At 38.4% G+C, this 22,399-nt stretch overlaps 1 protein-coding gene across 1 annotated transcript; it reads left to right on the plus strand.

Annotated features, from left to right (window-relative positions):
• Positions 1-17,374: 17,374 nt before the first annotated feature.
• On the plus strand, positions 17,375-20,234 carry LOC135540975 (protein phosphatase 1 regulatory subunit 3D-like). Its single transcript, XM_064967129.1, has 2 exons — positions 17,375-17,478; positions 17,811-20,234. Exon 2 carries the CDS (start codon positions 17,821-17,823, stop codon positions 18,916-18,918), a length of 1,098 nt encoding a protein of 365 aa, XP_064823201.1. The 5' UTR covers positions 17,375-17,478; positions 17,811-17,820; the 3' UTR covers positions 18,919-20,234.
• The last annotated feature ends 2,165 nt before the right edge of the window (positions 20,235-22,399 follow it).

The raw sequence follows: 22,399 nt of genomic DNA on the forward strand, positions 1-22,399 counted from the left end.
AAATCATGTACTGGATTTCAGTACATGTGCTAATTGGAGACAGTAGATCTAGCTGGTCTGTCATAATATAATAGAGACAGTAGATCTAGCTGGTCTGTCATAATATAATAGAGACAGTAGATCTAGCTGGTCTGTCATAATATAATAGAGACAGTAGATCTAGCTGGTCTGTCATAATATAATAGAGACAGTAGATCTAGCTGGTCTGTCATAATATAATAGAGACAGTAGATCTAGCTGGTCTGTCATAATATAATAGAGACAGTAGATCTAGCTGGTCTGTCATAATATAATAGAGACAGTAGATCTAGCTGGTCTGTCATAATATAATAGAGACAGTAGATCTAGCTGGTCTGTCATAATATAATAGAGACAGTAGATCTAGCTGGTCTGTCATAATATAATAGAGACAGTAGATCTAGCTGGTCTGTCATAATATAATAGAGACAGTAGATCTAGCTGGTCTGTCATAATATAATAGAGACAGTAGATCTAGCTGGTCTGTCATAATATAATAGAGACAGTAGATCTAGCTGGTCTGTCATAATATAATAGAGACAGTAGATCTAGCTGGTCTGTCATAATATAATAGAGACAGTAGATCTAGCTGGTCTGTCATAATATAATAGAGACAGTAGATCTAGCTGGTCTGTCATAATATAATAGAGACAGTAGATCTAGCTGGTCTGTCATAATATAATAGAGACAGTAGATCTAGCTGGTCTGTCATAATATAATAGAGACAGTAGATCTAGCTGGTCTGTCATAATATAATAGAGACAGTAGATCTAGCTGGTCTGTCATAATATAATAGAGACAGTAGATCTAGCTGGTCTGTCATAATATAATAGAGACAGTAGATCTAGCTGGTCTGTCATAATATAATAGAGACAGTAGATCTAGCTGGTCTGTCATAATATAATAGAGACAGTAGATCTAGCTGGTCTGTCATAATATAATAGAGACAGTAGATCTAGCTGGTCTGTCATAATATAATAGAGACAGTAGATCTAGCTGGTCTGTCATAATATAATAGAGACAGTAGATCTAGCTGGTCTGTCATAATATAATAGAGACAGTAGATCTAGCTGGTCTGTCATAATATAATAGAGACAGTAGATCTAGCTGGTCTGTCATAATATAATAGAGACAGTAGATCTAGCTGGTCTGTCATAATATAATAGAGACAGTAGATCGAGACAGTAGATCTGGCTGGTCTGTCATATTATAATGGAGACACTAGATCTAGCTGGTCTGTCATAATATAATAGAGACAGTAGATCTAGCTGGTCTGTCATAATATAATAGAGACAGTAGATCTAGCTGGTATGTCATAAAATAATAGAGACAGTAGATCTAGCTGGTCTGTCATATTATAATAGAGACAGTAGATCTAGCTGGTCTGTCATAATATAATAGAGACAGTAGATCTACCTGGTCTGTCATAATATAATAGAGACAGTAGATCAAGCTGGTCTGTCATAATATAATAGAGACAGTAGATCTAGCTGGTCTGTCATAATATAATAGAGACAGTAGATCTAGCTGGTCTGTCATAATATAATAGAGACAGTAGATCTAGCTGGTCTGTCATAATATAATAGAGACAGTAGATCTAGCTGGTCTGTCATAATATAATAGAGACAGTAGATCTGGCTGGTCTGTCATAATATAATAGAGACAGTAGATCTAGCTGGTCAATCATAATATAATAGAGACAGTAGATCTGGCTGGTCTGTCATAATATAATAGAGACAGTAGATCTAGCTGGTCTGTCATAATATAATAGAGACAGTAGATCTAGCTGGTCTGTCATAATATAATAGAGACAGTAGATTCAGCTGGTCTGTCATAAAATAATAGAGACAGTAGATCTAGCTGGTCTGTCATAATATAATAGAGACAGTAGATCTAGCTGGTCTGTCATAATATAATAGAGACAGTAGATCTAGCTGGTCTGTCATAATATAATAGAGACAGTAGATCTAGCTGGTCTGTCATAATATAATAGAGACAGTAGATCTAGCTGGTCTGTCATAAAATAATAGAGACAGGAGATCTAGCTGGTCTGTCATAATATAATAGAGACAGTAGATCTAGCTGGTCTGTCATAATATAATAGAGACAGTAGATCTAGCTGGTCTGTCATAATATAATAGAGACAGTAGATCTAGCTGGTCTGTCATAATATAATAGAGACAGTAGATCTAGCTGGTCTGTCATAATATAATAGAGACAGTAGATCTAGCTGGTCTGTCATAATATAATAGAGACAGTAGATCTCGCTGGTCTGTCATAATATAATAGAGACAGTAGATCTAGCTGGTCTGTCATAATATAATAGAGACAGTAGATCTAGCTGGTCTGTCATAATATAATAGAGACAGTAGATCTAGCTGGTCTGTCATAATATAATAGAGACAGTAGATCTAGCTGGTCTGTCATAATATAATAGAGACAGTAGATCTAGCTGGTCTGTCATAATATAATAGAGACAGTAGATCTAGCTGGTCTGTCATAATATAATAGAGACAGTAGATCTAGCTGGTCTGTCATAATATAATAGAGACAGTAGATCTAGCTGGTCTGTCATAATATAATAGAGACAGTAGATCTAGCTGGTCTGTCATAATATAATAGAGACAGTAGATCTAGCTGGTCTGTCATAATATAATAGAGACAGTAGATCTAGCTGGTCTGTCATAATATAATAGAGACAGTAGATCTAGCTGGTCTGTCATAATATAAAAGAGACAGTAGATCTAGCTGGTCTGTCATAATATAATAGAGACAGTAGATCTAGCTGGTCTGTCATAAAATAATAGAGACAGTAGATCTAGCTGGTCTGTCATAATATAATAGAGACAGTAGATCTAGCTGGTCTGTCATAATATAATAGAGACAGTAGATCTAGCTGGTCTGTCATAAAATAATAGAGACAGTAGATCTTGCTGGTCTGTCATAATATAATAGAGACAGTAGATCTAGCTGGTCTGTCATAATATAATAGAGACAGTAGATCTAGCTGGTCTGTCATAATATAATAGAGACAGTAGATCTAGCTGGTCTGTCATAATATAAAAGAGACAGTAGATCTAGCTGGTCTGTCATAATATAATAGAGACAGTAGATCTAGCTGGTCTGTCATAATATAATAGAGACAGTAGATCTAGCTGGTCTGTCATAATATAATAGAGACAGTAGATCTAGCTGGTCTGTCATAATATTAAAGAGACAGTAGATCTAGCTGGTCTGTCATAATATAATAGAGACAGTAGATCTGGCTGGTCTGTCATAAAATAATAGAGACAGTAGATCTAGCTGGTCTGTCATAATATAATAGAGACTGTAGATCTAGCTGGTCTGTCATAAAATAATAGAGACAGTAGATCTAGCTGGTCTGTCATAATATAATAGAGACAGTAGATCTAGCTGGTCTGTCATAATATAATAGAGACAGTAGATCTAGCTGGTCTGTCATAATATAATAGAGACAGTAGATCTAGCTGGTCTGTCATAAAATAATAGAGACAGTACATCTAGCTGGTCTGTCATAATATAATAGAGACAGTAGATCTAGCTGGTCTGTCATAATATAATAGAGACAGTAGATCTAGCTGGTCTGTCATTTTATAATGGAGACAGTAGATCTAGCTGGTCTGTCATAATATAATAGAGACAGTAGATCTAGCTGGTCTGTCACAAAATAATAGAGACAGTAGATCTTGCTGGTCTGTCATAATATAATAGAGACAGTAGATCTAGCTGGTCTGTCATAATATAATAGAGACAGTAGATCTAGCTGGTCTGTCATAATATAATAGAGACAGTAGATCTAGCTCGTCTGTCATAGTATAAGAGAGAGGATAGATCTAGCTGGTCTGTCATAATATAATAGAGACAGTAGATCTTGCTGGTCTGTCATAATATAATAGAGACAGTAGATCTAGCTGGTCTGTCATAATATAATAGAGACAGTAGATCTAGCTGGTCTGTCATAATATAATAGAGACAGTAGATCAAGCTGGTCTGTCATAAAATAATAGAGACAGTAGATCTAGCTGGTCTGTCATAATATAATAGAGACTGTAGATCTAGCTGGTCTGTCATAAAATAATAGAGACAGTAGATCTAGTTGGTCTGTCATAAAATAATAGAGACAGCAGATCTAGCTGGTCTGTCATAATATAATAGAGACAGTAGATCTAGCTCGTCTGTCATAGTATAAGAGAGAGGATAGATCTAGCTGGTCTGTCATAATATAATAGAGACAGTAGATCTAGCTGGTCTGTCATAATGTAATAGAGACAGTAGATCTGGCTGGTCTGTGATTTTATAATAGAGACAGTAGATCTTGCTGGTCTGTCATAATATAAAAGAGACAGTAGATCTCGCTGGTCTGTCATAATATAACAGAGACTGTAGACCGAGCTGGTCTGTCATAATATAAGAGACAGTAGATTTAGCTGGTCTGTCATATTATAATGAAGACAGTAGATCTAGCTGGTCTGTCATAATATAATAGAGACAGTAGATCTAGCTGGTCTGTCATAATATAATAGAGACAGTAGATCTAGCTGGTCTGTCATAAAATAATAGAGACAGTAGATCTAGCTGGTCTGTCATAATATAATAGAGACAGTAGATCTAGCTGGTCTGTCATAATATAAAAGAGACAGTAGATCTAGCTGGTCTGTCATAATATAATAGAGACAGTAGATCTGGCTGGTCTGTCATAATATAATAGAGACAGTAGATCTAGCTGGTCTGTCATAATATAATAGAGACAGTAGATCTTGCTGGTCTGTCATAATATAATAGAGACAGTAGATCTGGCTGATCTGTCATAAAATAATAGAGACGGTAGATCTAGCTGGTCTGTCATAATATAATAGAGACAGTAGATCTAGCTGGTCTGTCATAATATAATAGAGACAGTAGATCTAGCTGGTCTGTCATAATATAATAGAGACAGTAGATCTGGCTGGTCTGTCATAAAATAATAGAGACAGTAGATCTTGCTGGTCTGTCATAATATAATAGAGACAGTAGATCTGGCTGGTCTGTCATAATATAATAGAGACAGTAGATCTAGCTGGTCTGTCATAATATAATAGAGACAGTAGATCTAGCTGGTCTGTCATAAAATAATAGAGACAGTAGATCTAGCTGGTCTGTCATAATATAATAGAGACAGTAGATCAGCTGGTCTGTCATAATATAATAGAGACAGTAGATCTAGCTGGTCTGTCATAATATAATAGAGACTGTAGATCTAGCTGGTCTGTCATAATATAATAGAGACAGTAGATCTAGCTGGTCTGTCATAATATAATAGAGACAGTAGATCTAGCTGGTCTGTCATAATATAATAGAGACAGTAGATCTAGCTGGTCTGTCATAATATAATAGAGACAGTAGATCTAGCTGGTCTGTCATAATATAATAGAGACAGTAGATCTGGCTGGTCTGTCATAATATAATAGAGACAGTAGATCTAGCTGGTCTGTCATAATATAATAGAGACAGTAGATCTTGCTGGTCTGTCATAATATAATAGAGACAGTAGATCTAGCTGGTCTGTCATAATATAATAGAGACAGTAGATCTAGCTGGTCTGTCATAATATAATAGAGACAGTAGATCTAGCTGGTCTGTCATAATATAATAGAGACAGTAGATCTAGCTGGTCTGTCATAATATAATAGAGACAGTAGATCTAGCTGGTCTGTCATAATATAATAGAGACAGTAGATCTAGCTGGTCTGTCATAATATAATAGAGACAGTAGATCTAGCTGGTCTGTCATAAAATAATAGAGACAGTAGATCTAGCTGGTCTGTCATAATATAAAAGAGACAGTAGATCTAGCTGGTCTGTCATAATATAATAGAGACAGTAGATCTGGCTGGTCTGTCATAATATAATAGAGACAGTAGATCTAGCTGGTCTGTCATAATATAATAGAGACAGTAGATCTAGCTGGTCTGTCATAATATAATAGAGACAGTAGATCTAGCTGGTCTGTCATAATATAATAGAGACAGTAGATCTAGCTGGTCTGTCATAAAATAATAGAGACAGTAGATCTAGCTGGTCTGTCATAATATAATAGAGACTGTAGATCTAGCTGGTCTGTCATAAAATAATAGAGACAGTAGATCTAGCTGGTCTGTCATAATATAATAGAGACAGTAGATCTAGCTGGTCTGTCATAATATAATGGAGACAGTAGATCTAGCTGGTCTGTCATAATATAATAGAGACAGTAGATCTGGCTGGTCTGTCATAATATAATAGAGACAGTAGATCTAGCTGGTCTGTCATAATATAATAGAGACAGTAGATCTAGCTGGTCTGTCATAATATAATAGAGACAGTAGATCTAGCTGGTCTGTCATAAAATAATAGAGACAGTAGATCTAGCTGGTCTGTCATAATATAATAGAGACAGTAGATCTAGCTGGTCTGTCATAATATAATAGAGACAGTAGATCTAGCTGGTCTGTCATAAAATAATAGAGACAGTAGATCTTGCTGGTCTGTCATAATATAATAGAGACAGTAGATCTAGCTGGTCTGTCATAATATAATAGAGACAGTAGATCTAGCTGGTCTGTCATAATATAATAGAGACAGTATATCTAGCTGGTCTGTTATAATATAATAGAGACAGTAGATCTACCTGGTCTGTCATAGTATAAGAGAGACAGTAGATCTAGCTGGTCTGTCATAATATAATAGAGACAGTAGATCTTGCTGGTCTGTCATAATACAATAGAGACAGTTATCTAGCTGGTCTGTCATAATATAATAGAGACAGTAGATCTAGCTGGTCTGTCATAATATAATAGAGACAGTAGATCTAGCTGGTCTGTCATAATATAATAGAGACTGTAGATCTAGCTGGTCTGTCATAAAATAATAGAGACAGTAGATCTAGCTGGTCTGTCATAATATAATAGAGACTGTAGATCTAGCTGGTCTGTCATAAAATAATAGAGACAGTAGATCTAGTTGGTCTGTCATAAAATAATAGAGACAGTAGATCTAGCTGGTCTGTCATAATATAATAGAGACAGTAGATCTAGCTCGTCTGTCATAGTATAAGAGAGAGGATAGATCTAGCTGGTCTGTCATAATATAATAGAGACAGTAGATCTAGCTGGTCTGTCATAATATAATAGAGACAGTAGATCTGTCATAAAATAATAGTCTGTCATTTTATAATAGAGACAGTAGATCTTGCTGGTCTGTCATAATATTAAAGAGACAGTAGATCTCGCTGGTCTGTCATAATATAACAGAGACTGTAGACCGAGCTGGTCTGTCATAATATAAGAGACAGTAGATTTAGCTGGTCTGTCATATTATAATGAAGACAGTACATCTAGCTGGTCTGTCATAATATAATAGTGACAGTAGATCCAGCTCGACTGTCATAGTATAAGAGAGATGATAGATCTAGCTGGTCTGTCATAAAATAATAGAGACAGTAGATCTAGCTGGTCTGTCATAATATAATAGAGACAGTAGATCTAGCTGGTCTGTCATAATATAATAGAGACAGTAGATCTAGCTGGTCTGTCATAATATAATAGAGACAGTAGATCTAGCTGGTCTGTCATAATATAATAGAGACAGTAGATCTAGCTGGTCTGTCATAATATAAGACAGTAGAGACTGTCATAATATAATAGTAGATCTAGCTGGTCTGTCATAAAATAATAGAGACAGTAGATCTAGTTGGTCTGTCATATTATAATAGAGACAGTAGATCTAGCTGGTCTGTCATAATATAATAGAGACAGTAGATCTAGCTGGTCTGTCATAATATAATAGAGACAGTAGATCTAGCTGGTCTGTCATAATATAATGGAGACAGTAGATCTAGCTGGTCTGTCATAATATAATAGAGACAGTAGATTAACTGGTCTGTCATATTAATAAGACAGTAGATCTTATCCAGCTTGGTCTGTCATAACCTATAATAGAGACAGTAGATCAGCCACTTTACAATAGTGCATCTAAATCATTAAGGGGGGGGGGGGGTGAGAAGGATTACTTATCCTATCCTAGGTATTCCTTGAGACAGTAGATATAGCTGGTCTCTCACAAAATAATACAGACAGTATATCAAGCTGGTCTGTCATAATATAATTGACACAGTAGATCTGGCTGGTCTGTCATAATATAAAAGAGACAGTAGATCTCGCTGGTCTGTCATAATATAACAGAGACTGTAGACTGCTCTGTTCTGTCATAATATAAGAGACAGTAGATTTAGCTGGTCTGTCATAATATAATAGATACAGTAGATCTAGCTGGTCTGTCATAATATAAAAGAGACAGTAGATCTAGCTGGTCTGTCATAATATAATAGAGACAGTAGATCTAGCTGGTCTGTCATAATATAATAGAGACAGTAGATCTTGCTGGTCTGTCATAATATAAAAGAGACAGTAGATCTAGCTGGTCTGTCATAATATAATAGATACAGTAGATCTAGCTGGTCTGTCATAATATAAAAGAGACAGTAGATCTAGCTGGTCTGTCATAATATAATAGAGACAGTAGATCTGGCTGATCTGTCATAAAATAATAGAGACGGTAGATCTAGCTGGTCTGTCATAATATAATAGAGACTGTAGATCTAGCTGGTCTGTCATATTATAATAGTGACAGTAGATCAAGCTCGACTGTCATAGTATAAGAGAGAGGATAGATCTCGCTGGTCTGTCATAATATAATGGAGACAGTAGATCTAGCTGGTCTGTCATAATATATTAGAGACAGTAGATCTGGCTGGTCTGTGATTTTATAATAGAGACAGTAGATCTAGCTGGTCTGTCATAATATAAAAGAGACAGTAGATCTAGCTGGTCTGTCATAATATAATAGAGACAGTAGATCTAGCTGGTCTGTCATAAAATAATAGAGACAGTAGATCTAGCTGGTCTGTCATAATATAATAGAGACAGTAGATCTAGCTGGTCTGTCATAATATAATAGAGACAGTAGATCTAGCTGGTCTGTCATAATATAATAGAGACAGTAGATCTAGCTGGTCTGTCATATTATAAGAGAGACAGTAGATCTCGCTGGTCTGTCATAATATAATAGAGACAGTAGATCTTGCTGGTCTGTCATAGTATAATAGAGACATTAGATCTCGCTGGTCTGTCATAATTTATAATATAGACAGTAGATCTTGCTGGTCTGTCATAATATAAAAGAGACAGTAGATCAAGCTGGTCTGTCATAATATAATAGAGACAGTAGATCTAGCTGGTCTGTCATAATATAATAGAGACAGTAGATCTAGCTGGTCTGTCATAATATAATAGAGACAGTAGATCTAGCTGGTCTGTCATAATATAAGAGAGACAGTAGATCTAGCTGGTCTGTCATAATATAATAGAGACAGTAGATCTAGCTGGTCTGTCATAATATAATAGAGACAGTAGATCTTGCTGGTCTGTCATAATATAATAGAGACAGTAGATCTAGCTGGTCTGTCATAATATAATAGAGACAGTAGATCTAGCTGGTCTGTCATAATATAATAGAGACAGTAGATCTAGCTGGTCTGTCATAATATAATAGAGACAGTAGATCTAGCTGGTCTGTCATAAAATAATAGAGACAGTAGATCTAGCTGGTCTGTCATAATATAATAGAGACAGTAGATCTGCTGGTCTGTCATAATATAATAGAGACAGTAGATCTAGCTGGTCTGTCATAATATAATAGAGACAGTAGATCTAGCTGGTCTGTCATAATATAATAGAGACAGTAGATCTAGCTGGTCTGTCATAAAATAATAGAGACAGTAGATCTAGCTGGTCTGTCATAATATAATAGAGACAGTAGATCTAGCTGGTCTGTCATAATATAATAGAGACAGTAGATCTAGCTGGTCTGTCATAATATAATAGAGACTGTAGATCTAGCTGGTCTGTCATAAAATAATAGAGACAGTAGATCTAGCTGGTCTGTCATAATTATAATAGAGACAGTAGATCTAGCTGGTCTGTCATAATATAATAGAGACAGTAGATCTGGCTGGTCTGTCATAATATAATAGAGACAGTAGATCTAGCTGGTCTGTCATAATATAATAGAGACAGTAGATCTAGCTGGTCTGTCATTTTATAATGGAGACAGTAGATCTAGTTGGTCTGTCATAATATAATACAGACATTTGATCGAGCTGGCCTGTCACAAAAATAAATCCAGAGACAGTTCTAGATCTAAATCATTAGAGACAGTGGTATAGCTGGTCTGTCATAAAATAATAGAGACAGTAGATATAGCTGGTCTGTCATAATATAATAGAGACAGTAGATCTGTGGTCTGTCATAATATAATAGAGACAGTAGATAAGGCTGGTCTGTCATAATATAATAGAGACAGTAGATCTAGCTGGTCTGTCATAATATAATAGAGACAGTAGATCTAGCTGGTCTGTCATAATATAATAGAGACAGTAGATCTAGCTGGTCTGTCATAATATAATAGAGACAGTAGATCTAGCTGGTCTGTCATAATATAATAGAGACAGTAGATCTGGCTGGTCTGTCATAAAATAATAGAGACAGTAGATCTAGCTGGTCTGTCATAATATAATAGAGACAGTAGATCTAGCTGGTCTGTCATAATATAATAGAGACAGTAGATCTAGCTGGTCTGTCATAATATAATAGAGACAGTAGATCTAGCTGGTCTGTCATAATATAATAGAGACAGTAGATCTAGCTGGTCTGTCATAATATAATAGAGACAGTAGATCTAGCTGGTCTGTCATAATATAATAGAGACAGTAGATCTAGCTGGTCTGTCATAATATAATAGAGACAGTAGATCTAGCTGGTCTGTCATAATATAATAGAGACAGTAGATCTAGCTGGTCTGTCATAATATAATAGAGACAGTAGATCTAGCTGGTCTGTCATAATATAATAGAGACAGTAGATCTAGCTGGTCTGTCATAATATAATAGAGACAGTAGATCTAGCTGGTCTGTCATAATATAATAGAGACAGTAGATCTGGCTGGTCTGTCATAATATAATAGAGACAGTAGATCTAGCTGGTCTGTCATAATATAATAGAGACAGTAGATCTAGCTGGTCTGTCATAATATAATAGAGACAGTAGATCTAGCTGGTCTGTCATAATATAATAGAGACAGTAGATCTAGCTGGTCTGTCATAAAATAATTGAGACAGTAGATCTAGCTGGTCTGTCATAATATAATAGAGACAGTAGATCTGGCTGGTCTGTCATAATATAATAGAGACAGTAGATCTAGCTGGTCTGTCATAATATAATAGAGACAGTAGATCTAGCTGGTCTGTCATAATATAATAGAGACAGTAGATCTAGCTGGTCTGTCATAATATAATAGAGACAGTAGATCTAGCTGGTCTGTCATAATATAATAGAGACAGTAGATCTAGCTGGTCTGTCATAAAATAATAGAGACAGTAGATCTAGCTGGTCTGTCATAATATAATAGAGACAGTAGATCTAGCTGGTCTGTCATAATATAATAGAGACAGTAGATCTGGCTGGTCTGTCATAATATAATAGAGACAGTAGATCTAGCTGGTCTGTCATAATATAATAGAGACAGTAGATCTAGCTGGTCTGTCATAATATAATAGAGACAGTAGATCTAGCTGGTCTGTCATAATATAATAGAGACAGTAGATCTAGCTGGTCTGTCATAATATAATGGAGACAGTAGATCTAGCTGGTCTGTCATAATATAATAGAGACAGTAGATCTGGCTGGTCTGTCATATTATAATGGAGACAGTAGATCTAGCTGGTCTGTCATAATATAATAGAGACAGTAGATCCAGATGGTCTGTCATAATATAATAGAGACAGTAGATCCACCTGGTCTGTCATAATATAATTTTATACAGTAGATATAGCTGGTCTGTCATAATATAAAAGAGACTGTTGATCTAGCTGGTCTGTCATAATATAATAGAGACAGTAGATATAGCTGGTCTGCCACAAAATAATAGAGACAATAGATCTAGCTGGTCTGTCATAATATAATAGAGACAGTAGATCTGGCTGGTCTTTCATAATACAATAGAGACAGTAGATCTAGCTGGTCTGTAATAATATAATAGAGACAGTAAATCAACCTGTCTGTCATAATATAATAGAGAGAGTAGATCTACCTGGTCTGTCATAAAATAATAGAGACAGTAGATATAGCTGGTCTGTCATAATATAATAGAGAGAGTAGATCTTGCTGGTCTGTCATAATGTAATAGAGACTGGAGATCTAGCTGGTGATTCATAAAATAATAGAGACAGTAGATTTAGTTGGTCTGTCACATTATAATAGTGACAGTAGATCTAGCTCGACTGTCATAGTATAAGAGAGAGGATAGATCTAGCTGGTCTGTCATAATATAATAGAGACAGTCGATCTGGCTGGTCTGTCATAATATAATAGAGACAGTAGATCTGGCTGGTCTGTCACAAAATAATAGAGACAGTAGATCTAGCTGGTCTGTCATAAAATAATAGAGACAGTAGATCTAGCTGGTCTGTCATAATATAATAGAGACAGTAGATCTGGCTGGTCTGTCATAATATAATAGAGACAGTAGATCTGGCTGGTCTGTCATAATATAATAGAGACAGTAGATCGGGCTGGTCTGTCATAATATAATAGAGACTGTAGATCGAGCTGGTCTGTCATAATATAATAGAGACAGTAGATATAGCTGGTCTGTCACAAAATAATAGAGACAGTAGATCTAGTTGGTCTGTCATATTATAATAGTGACAGTAGATCTAGCTCGTCTGTCATAGTATAAGAGAGAAGATAGATCTAGCTGGTCTGTCATAATATAATAGAGACAGTAGATCAAGCTGGTCTGTCATAATATAATAGAGACAGTAGATCTGGCTGGTCTGTGATTTTATAATAGAGACAGTAGATCTTGCTGGTCTGTCATAATATAATAAAGACAGTAGATATTGCTGGTCTGTCATAATATAAGAGACAGTAGATCTAGCTCGTCTGTCATAATCTCATAGAGACAGTAGATCCAGATGGTCTGCCATAATATAATAGAGACAGTAGATCTGGCTGGTCTGTCATAATACAATAGAGATAGTAGATCTAGCTTTTCTGTCATAATATAAAAGAGAGAGTAGATCTGGATAGGCTGTCAAAATACAATAGAGACAGTATATCTAGCTGGTCTGTCATAATTTAATAGAGACATAGAGACAGTAGATCTAGCTGGTCTGGCATAATATAATAGAGACAGTATATCTAGCTGGTCAGTCATAATATAATAGAGACAGTCGATCTAGCTGGTCTGTCATAATATAATAGAGAATGTATACCTAGCTGTTCTGTCATAATATAACAGAGACAGTGGATCAAGCTGGTCTGCAAAGTTATAATAGAGACAGTAGATATAGCTGTCATAATATAATAGAGACAGTAGATTTAGCTGGTCTGTCATAATAGAAGAGACAGTTGATCTCGCTGGTCTGTCATAATATAATAGAGACAGTAGATCTAGCTGGTCTGCCATAATATAATAGAGACAGTAGATATGGCTGGTCTGTCATAGTACAATAGAGACAGTAGATCTAGCTGGTTTGCCATAAAATAATAGAGACATTAGATCTAGCTTGTCTTCTCATAACATGATAGAGACATAGAGACAGTAGATGTGGTTGGTCTGTCATATTATAATAGTGACAGTGGATCGAGCTCGTGTGTCATAGTATAAGAGAGAGGATATATCTAGCTGGTCTGTCATAATATAATAGAGACCGTAGATCTAGCTTGTCTGTCATAATATAATAGAGACATTAGACATTATCAGGCTGGTCTGTCATAACATAAAAGAGAGAGTAGATCTGGAAAGTCTGTCATAATACAATAGAGACAGTAGATCTACCTGGTCTGTCATAACATAATAGAGACAGTAGATCTAGCTGGTCTGTCATAATATAATAAAGACAGTAGATCTCGCTGGTCTGTCATAATATAAGAGACAGTAGATCTAGCTGGTCTGCCAAAATATAATAGAGACAGTAGATCTTGCTGATCTGCCATAATATAATAGAGACAGGAGATCTGGTTGGTCTGTCATAATACAATAGAGACAGTAGATCTAGCTGGTCTGCCATAGAATAATAGAGACAATAGATCTAGCTTGTCTGTCATAACATGATAGAGACAGTAGATCTATCTGGTCTTTCAAATTATAATTGAGACATTAGATCGAGCTGGTCTGTCATAATATAATAGAGACAGTAGATCTAGCTGGTCTGACATAATATAATAGAGACAGTAGATCTTGCTTGTCTGCAATAGAATAATAGAGACATTAGATCTCGCTTGTCTGTCATAACATGATAGAGACATAGAGACAGTAGATCTAGCTTGTCTGTCATATTATAATAGAGACAGTAGATCTAGCTGGTCTGTCATAATATAATAGAGACATACAGACCTTGGTATACGACAGGACCAGATCCCGGCTCACCAATGCTGTCCTTGGGAGACCTGATGGCCAGAACACGGCAAACCAATGCTGACCTTGGGAGAAATGAGGGCCAGAACACGACTAACCAATGCTGACCTTGAGAGACGATATGGCCATAACACGGCTAACCAATGCTGAACTTGAGAGACTTCAGGGCAAGAATGCAGCTAACCAATGCTGACCTTGGGCGACATGTGGGCCAGGACACAGCAGCGCCTCTTCAACCTCAGGAGGCTGAAGAAATTCGGCTTGTCACCAAAAGCACCCGAGCCACTGCCTGTTCACCCCGCTATCATCCAGAAGGCGAGGTCAGTACAGGTGCATCAAAGCTGGGACCGAGAGACTGAAAAACAGCTTCTATCTCAAGGCCATCAGACTGTTAAACAGCCACCACTAACATTGAGTGGCTGCTGCCAACACACTGACACTGACTCAACTCCAGCCACTTTAATAATGGGAATTGATGGGAAATTATGTAAATATATCACTAGCCACTTTAAACAATGCTACCTTATATAATGTTACTTACCCTACATTATTCATCTCATATGCATATGTATATACTGTACTCTATATCATCGACTGCATCCTTATGTAATACATGTATCACTAGCCACTTTAACTATGCCACTTTGTTTACATACTCATCTCATATGTATATACTGTACTCAATACCATCTACTGTATCTTGCCTATGCTGCTCTGTACCATCACTCATTCATATATCCTTATGTACATATTCTTTATCCCTTTACACTGTGTATAAGACAGTAGTTTAGGAATTGTTAGTTAGATTACTTGTTGGTTATTACTGCATTGTCGGAACTAGAAGCACAAGCATTTCGCTACACTCGCATTAACATCTGCTAACCATGTGTATGTGACAAATAAAATTAGATTTGATTTGATTTGACACAGCTAACCAATGCTGACCTTGAGAAACGACAGGTCCAGAACACGGCTAAACAATGCTGATCTTGAGAGACGACAGGGCCAGAAGATGAATTACCAATGCTGACCTTGGGAGACGTCAGGGTCAGATCACGACTAACCAATGCTGACCTTGAGAGATGGCAGGGCCAGAACGCGGCTAACCAATGCTGAACTTGAGAGACGACAGGGTCAGATCACGACTAACCAATGCTGACCTTGGGAAACGACAGAGCCAGAACACGGCTAACCAATGCTGACCTTGGGAGACATGAGGGCCAGAACACGGCTGACCAATGCTGACCTTGAGAGACGACAGGGTCAGATCACGACTAACCAATGCTGACCTTGAGAGACGACAGGGTCAGATCACGACTAACCAATGCTGTCCTTGAGAGGACAGAGCCAGAACACGGCTAACCAATGCTGTCCTTGAGAGACGACAGGGCCAGAAGATGGCTAACCAATTATGAACTTGGAAGACCTGAGGGCTAGAACACAGCTAATCAATACTGACCTTGGTTAGCTGACCTTGAGAGACCTGAGGGCTCGATTTTATACACCTGTCAGCAACGAGTGTATAATAGCTGAATCCATTCATCTCTTACAGAACATGACTTGGGGAAAAACCAGACAACTTGCTATATATAGTTTCTATTTGGCTCTGGGTCCATGCGCAAGCAGCACAGAACAAGCTACGTTCCACTCTTTCCTAAAACCCAATGGGAGGCTCATGTAGCCAAATGTCAGAAGGCTGAGCACATCAAAGCTGAAGCAATGCAATGAATCACCTAAACAAAATGACAATCAAGTCGCTGTGTGCTTTCGTGTTACTCTCATAACCCACTATGAGCAACCACTTATACCCAGTGGTCTGTAAATTACATGGAAGTATGGTATTTGGAGGAAAAGGAACCTGAAATAATTGGTCTTGTCCTGACATTTAAACCGAATATTTGTCTCCATAAGGGTGTTGGCAGGGGGGCATCCATTGAAGCTGAGAGAGAGCGAGAGAGAGCGAGAGAGAGCGAGAGAGAGCGAGAGAGAGCGAGAGAGAGCGAGAGAGAGCGAGAGAGAGCGAGAGCGAGCGAGAGAGAGCGATAGCGAGCGAGAGAGAGCGATAGAGAGAGAGAGAGAGAGAGACCCATAGCTAAGAAAAGATTTGACTATGTACAGACTCAGTGAGCATAGCCTTGCTATTGAGAAAGGTCACCGTAGGCAGACATGGCTCTCAGGAGACGACAGGCCATCTGCACACTGCCCACAAAATGAAGTGGAAACTGAGCTGCACTTCCTAACCTGCTGTCCAATGTATGACCATATTAGAGACACATATTTCCCTCAGATTACACAGACCCACAAAGAATTCAAAAACAAATCAAATGCTGACAAACTTCCATATCTACTGGGTGAAATAGCAGTGTGCAATCCCAGCAGCAAAATGTGTGACCTGCTGCCACAAGAAAAGGTCAACCAGTTGGTCAGAAACACCGTTGTAATTCCAACCTATATTTATCCACCCATTTATTACCCCCGTCGTTTACAACCAATGCATTCTACTATTGGCACATTGTTTATATAACATTTTAAATGTTATAGTCCATTTCTTAACCGCTAGTAATATAATATTTTAAACGTTGTTATTGTCTGATTGTTTTCAGCTTCGTTTTGTTTAATTCCCTTTGTTGGTATTTGTTGTTGTTGTTTTGTTTATTGTTTATTTCACTTGCTTTCACAATGTAAACACCTTTCCCATGCCAATAAAGCACCTTAGAGAGAGCGAGAGAGAGAGAGAGAGAGAGAGAGAGAGAGAGAGAGAGAGAGAGAGAGAGAGATGTATTCAAGCTGCAGAGAGAGAGAGGTTGGGGCTTAGGATCAGAGCAGCAGGTCATGTGTTTGAGTAACAGAAATACAACAAGTTGTCAGCTCGGACAGCAGTACAGAGGGAGGCAGGTGAAACAGAGAATGGTGTTTGGTTCTCTGCTTAAGGGATACTGTTACTGGGTAGGTCGACATACAGATCTATTTGCATGTCTATATTTTAACGTTGACTAAGCTGCTATATTTACATGCATTTTAAGGGCTTATAGAATCTATTTTTCAAAGCATGTTATTTGTGAGCATGTAGAGTTTTTAACAGTTATAACTAGAAGATGACAGTGTTGTGTTGGTTCTCCTATAACCTAGTCTTCAGGCTGGACGACATTAGTTATCCTGCTATACAGTTTGTTAACAGTGTTGTGTTGGTTCTCCTATAACCTAGTCTTCAGGCTGGACGACATTAGTTATCCTGCTATACAGTTTGTTAACAGTGTTGTGTTGTGTTGTCTGTCCAGTCCTGTTTCGATGATGAGCAGCATGGCCAGCGTGGGGAGGCCCAAAGCAATGTCTCATGGTGTCATTGGGAAGGAGAAGGAGAGGACATGGTTTTGTAGCAATGACAGGCTGAAAACAGTGTCCCCTTGCATCAAAGGAAAACCCAGAGCTGTGTCTCCAGGCATGATAGGGGAGCAGAGGGCAGTGCCTCCTTGGAGGCCAGAGTCGATGTCTCCAGGTGTGGTAGGGAGAGATAGGGCATGGTCTCTTGGTGTGCTCCAGAACACCAGCAGCGTGACCCCATGCCAGACCACTACTAAGACTATCCGAGTGACGGACATCTTGGACTCCAAACCAGAGCCAACCAAGGCCCCTGTCAAGATCCGGCCCCCTAGCCCACGTCCCCCGCCCCCCAAGGAGCCCATTTTCAGTTGCAACCTGTCCAGTGACCCTCCCGTCCAGCCCATCATAAGACGCAGGGCCCAGTCTTTGCCCTCGGTCCACGAGAGAAACAGAGACCGCCAGGTACGCTTCGTGGACTCCTTGGGGCTGAAGCTGGAGGAAGTCAAGGTGTTCAGCAAAGGAGAGGAGCCTTGGATTCCCCCCCACGTCTTCTCCAGACTTCTCATGAGCGCTGAGATGAACTCAGGGCGGTCCCTGGAGCTCTCCTTGCCTTACTTCAAACCCTGCTTTCCTGAAAACACAGGCTCCCAGCCGGGGTTCGTTAAGCGCCTGGTGGAGCAGATGGTCTCTCTGGACCAGGTCCTGTGTTCTGAGCTGGGCATCATCGGCAAGGTGCAGGTCCTAAACCTGGCCTTCAACAAGGAGGTGACGATCCACTACTCCTTCACTAACTGGAGGAGCAGTGCTGAGACCAGAGCCTGCTGGGTGGCTACCCTCCACCGGGATCAGATGGAGGGACCAGAGTCTGATGTATTCAGGTTCCGCCTGCCTGTCCCGCCCTTCATCCTGCTGCCTGGAGCCCAGCTGGAGTTCGCTGTGTGTTACAGAGTGATGGGAGCTGCGTACTGGGACAACAACGATGGGAACAACTACAAACTGTCCTGTCACAGCTACACACTCTCTGTGCCCCGGGAGTGTGAGGACAGCATCGTGCACTACACCTGACTGGCCACTAGGGGGCAACCAGTGCTGTAGAGCGATAGAGCTCTATTTCATAGAGGTTAATGGGGAGGAAGACAACACAGCTGCGCCAAATGGTCTGATTGTACACAGATCTGCCTGTAGGAATAGAATATAAAATGAAACAAGCCATTCTCCTTATTAAAAAATAAATAAAGGTATTTAAAGACATTGGTGAATAGAGAAATAGAGTAAAAGTAATTGAAGGGAAAGCTGATACAGACATACCCAAGACGACTCAAAGCTGATACAGACATAATCACCAACATATTACAAATTATAAACTGCGTGGTTTGAGCCCTGGATGCTGATTGGCTGACAGCCGTGGTATATCAGACCGTATACCATGGGTATGACAAAACAGACATTTTTACTTTTTTAATGACGTTGGTAACCAGTTTATAACAGCGACAAGGCACCTCAGTGGGTTTGTGAGATATGGCCGATGTACCACGGCTAGGAAGTGTCTCTTATTCGTGCTATATTGGCCATATACCACACTCCTTCATGCCTTATCACTTAAGTATTCTACAATGTATTGACTCAGGGGTATGAATACTTATGCAAATTAGCTATTTCTGTATATCCATTTTTTTTTTATAAATTTCCCACAATTTCTAAAAACATTTTTCACTTTGTCATTATGAGGTATTGTGTGGTAGATAAGGGTGAGAGAAAAAAATATATTGAATCCATTTTGAATTCAGGCTGTAACACAACAAAATGTGGATTAAGTCATGGGGTATGAATACTTTCTGAAGGCACTATGTAGTGCTTATGAATCTTAATGTAAGCTATAAGAAGCCTTTATGCATGCTATATGAAGGCTTCATAAGGTGTACTTCCAGTTTTTCATTTCACACTTTTTTATAGTAGATTTAATGTCATTGCACTCGCTACAGCCGATAGGATTTGGGTGTCCATATTTATTAAACATTTATATATTCTGTTTAGATTCAGTTTGATATATTCTGATTATATTACATTATACCATGACATTGTTGAATACTGCTTTCTGATTGGCTTGAAGGGCATTCATTATTTCCCTATAACGCACTGTATATTTGAATGGTAGAATTCAATGGCTTTAGTTAATTCTTACATGTTATGTGTTTCAGTTGCTTTTGAAAGTTGAATTGGAAAACATTGTCATTGTTGAATTAGATTTTCACAATGGCAAGCTAGTGACTTATAGTTTGTTTAGCTAAACTTGCAAGTCCTTTTGTACGGTTACCAAATATTCAGTAATTTCTAGCAACAAATGTGTTAAATTATAGCCATGGTATGAAAGAAATAATCAACTCTATTCACCTTTAATGTTGTTCATTCAGTGAGTCATTTCATTTCACTTCTGCTGTGTGGAACTCTCTCTCTCTGATGATATAGATATATATATATTTTTTTATTTTACCTTTATTTAACCAGGCAAGTCAGTTAAGAACACATTCTTATTTTCAATGACGGCCTGGGAACAGTGGGTTAACTGCCTGTTCAGGGGCAGAACGACAGATTTGTACCTTGTCAGCTCTGGGCTTTGAACTCACAACTTTCTGGTTGCTAGTCCAACGCTCTAACCACTAGGCTACCCTGCCACCCCCCAATATATATATATATACTCGTTTCAGCTCTCATGTTCCCCTGGAACTCTGTCTGACACAACTAGTTATTTATATATAGAGAGAGAGAATTTCCTTTCTCCCATGCTGTTTGTGCGTGACCGTGTGTTGTACGTGCGTACGAGTGTATTTGCGTTTCGTAGTAGCAGATTTAAACCTAGTAAACACACAAAAGAATTTGCTCAAGCTGATGACCTAAATTTCCATGCCGTGCTCTACTACCCTGTCCCATATCAGATGATGTGCTATTAATACATTTCCTCTGGATGTGTCACGTTCTCTGCATACATTTAGTTGTTGTTGTTGTTGTTGTACACAACGTTAAGATATGGTTGAAATATTTTGTATTTCCTGGTTAATTCTAATCCTATTTCAAGGAATTTTCTAACCATTTTTTTTAGTTAGGGAAAACTGGGAATTTGGTGAATGTGTATCAGAAAGGTGTAAGTCTATTTATAAGCATCATTATGGGCTGCGCACTCAAAGACCAATTTTCTCTCCAAGGTATTTTGCCTTGGCTGACTTGATGGAAACTTCTCAGGTATAGAGTTAAATGCTAAGTTGATGTAGTGTTTAATGGGGTTGTTAGTATTTGATTAGTCAGGTCTGAGAGGAGGTCTCCATTTGAAATGTTATCCTACACTTTGATCAGACCAAACGGTCAGACTTGATGGGGTCTGGGATGGAATTGTGAAGTGGGTGTGTTGATTATATCTATTTTACCTATTGCCACAATGTTTCATTTACCAGCCAAATATTTGTATGTAAAAGTATTATTATTTTAATTTACTTTGGTGCCATTTTTACAACTACATTATGAAACATATTCACCACAATCAAATCAGATCATAAAAATGGATCAAGTTTCAATTGACTGAAACAACAAACACATTCACAAAGTCACTCTTTCAATTTGGATGCATATTCAATCTAATATCTTTTCAAAAATGCAATATTCACTTTACTTTTGATATGATTTTTTGTCATGTCAACAATATAATTAAGAATCACTACCGAGGACTATGGGCTCTGCTTCTCCGTGGCCGAAGTAAGTGTCACGCTCTCCGACGAGGAGTAGTAGTAAGGATCGGAGGACCAAAGCGTAGCGTGATGTGAAAACATTATTTTAATGTAAGACGAAATAACACAAAGTACACCAAACAAACAAACAAACAAACAAAATGACCGCTATCGCTATCAACACAGAGTGCAACCATGCAACATCCATAGACATAGATAATTAACCACAAAATACTCAAGAAATATGGCTGCCTAAATATGGTTCCCAATCAGAAACAACAATAAACAGCTGCCTCTAATCGAGAACCAATCTAGGCAACCATAGACATACAAAACCCCTACAGTAGTGGAGAGGGTAGTAAGTTTTAAGTTCCTCTGCATACACATCACAGACAAACTGAATTGGTCCACTCACACAGACAGCATCGTGAAGAAGGCGCAGCAGCGCCTCTTCAACCTCAGGAGGCTGAAGAAATTCAGCTTGTCACCAAAAGCACTCACAAACTTCTACAGATGCACAATCGAGAGCATCCTGGCGGGCTGTATCACCGCCTGGTACGGCAACTGCTCCGCCCACAACCGTAAGGCTCTCCAGAGGGTAGTGAGGTCTGCACAACGCATCACTGGGGGCAAACTACCTGCCCTCCAGGACACCTACACCACCCGATGTTACAGGAAGGCCATAAAGATCATCAAGGACAACAACCACCCGAGCCACTGCCTGTTCACCCCGCTATCATCCAGAAGGCGAGGTCAGTACAGGTGCATCAAAGCAGGGACCGAGAGACTGAAAAACAGCTTCTATCTCAAGGCCATCAGACTGTTAAACA

This window comes from Oncorhynchus masou, chromosome 6, assembly GCF_036934945.1.
Source record: "Oncorhynchus masou masou isolate Uvic2021 chromosome 6, UVic_Omas_1.1, whole genome shotgun sequence".
NCBI lineage: Eukaryota > Metazoa > Chordata > Actinopteri > Salmoniformes > Salmonidae > Oncorhynchus > Oncorhynchus masou.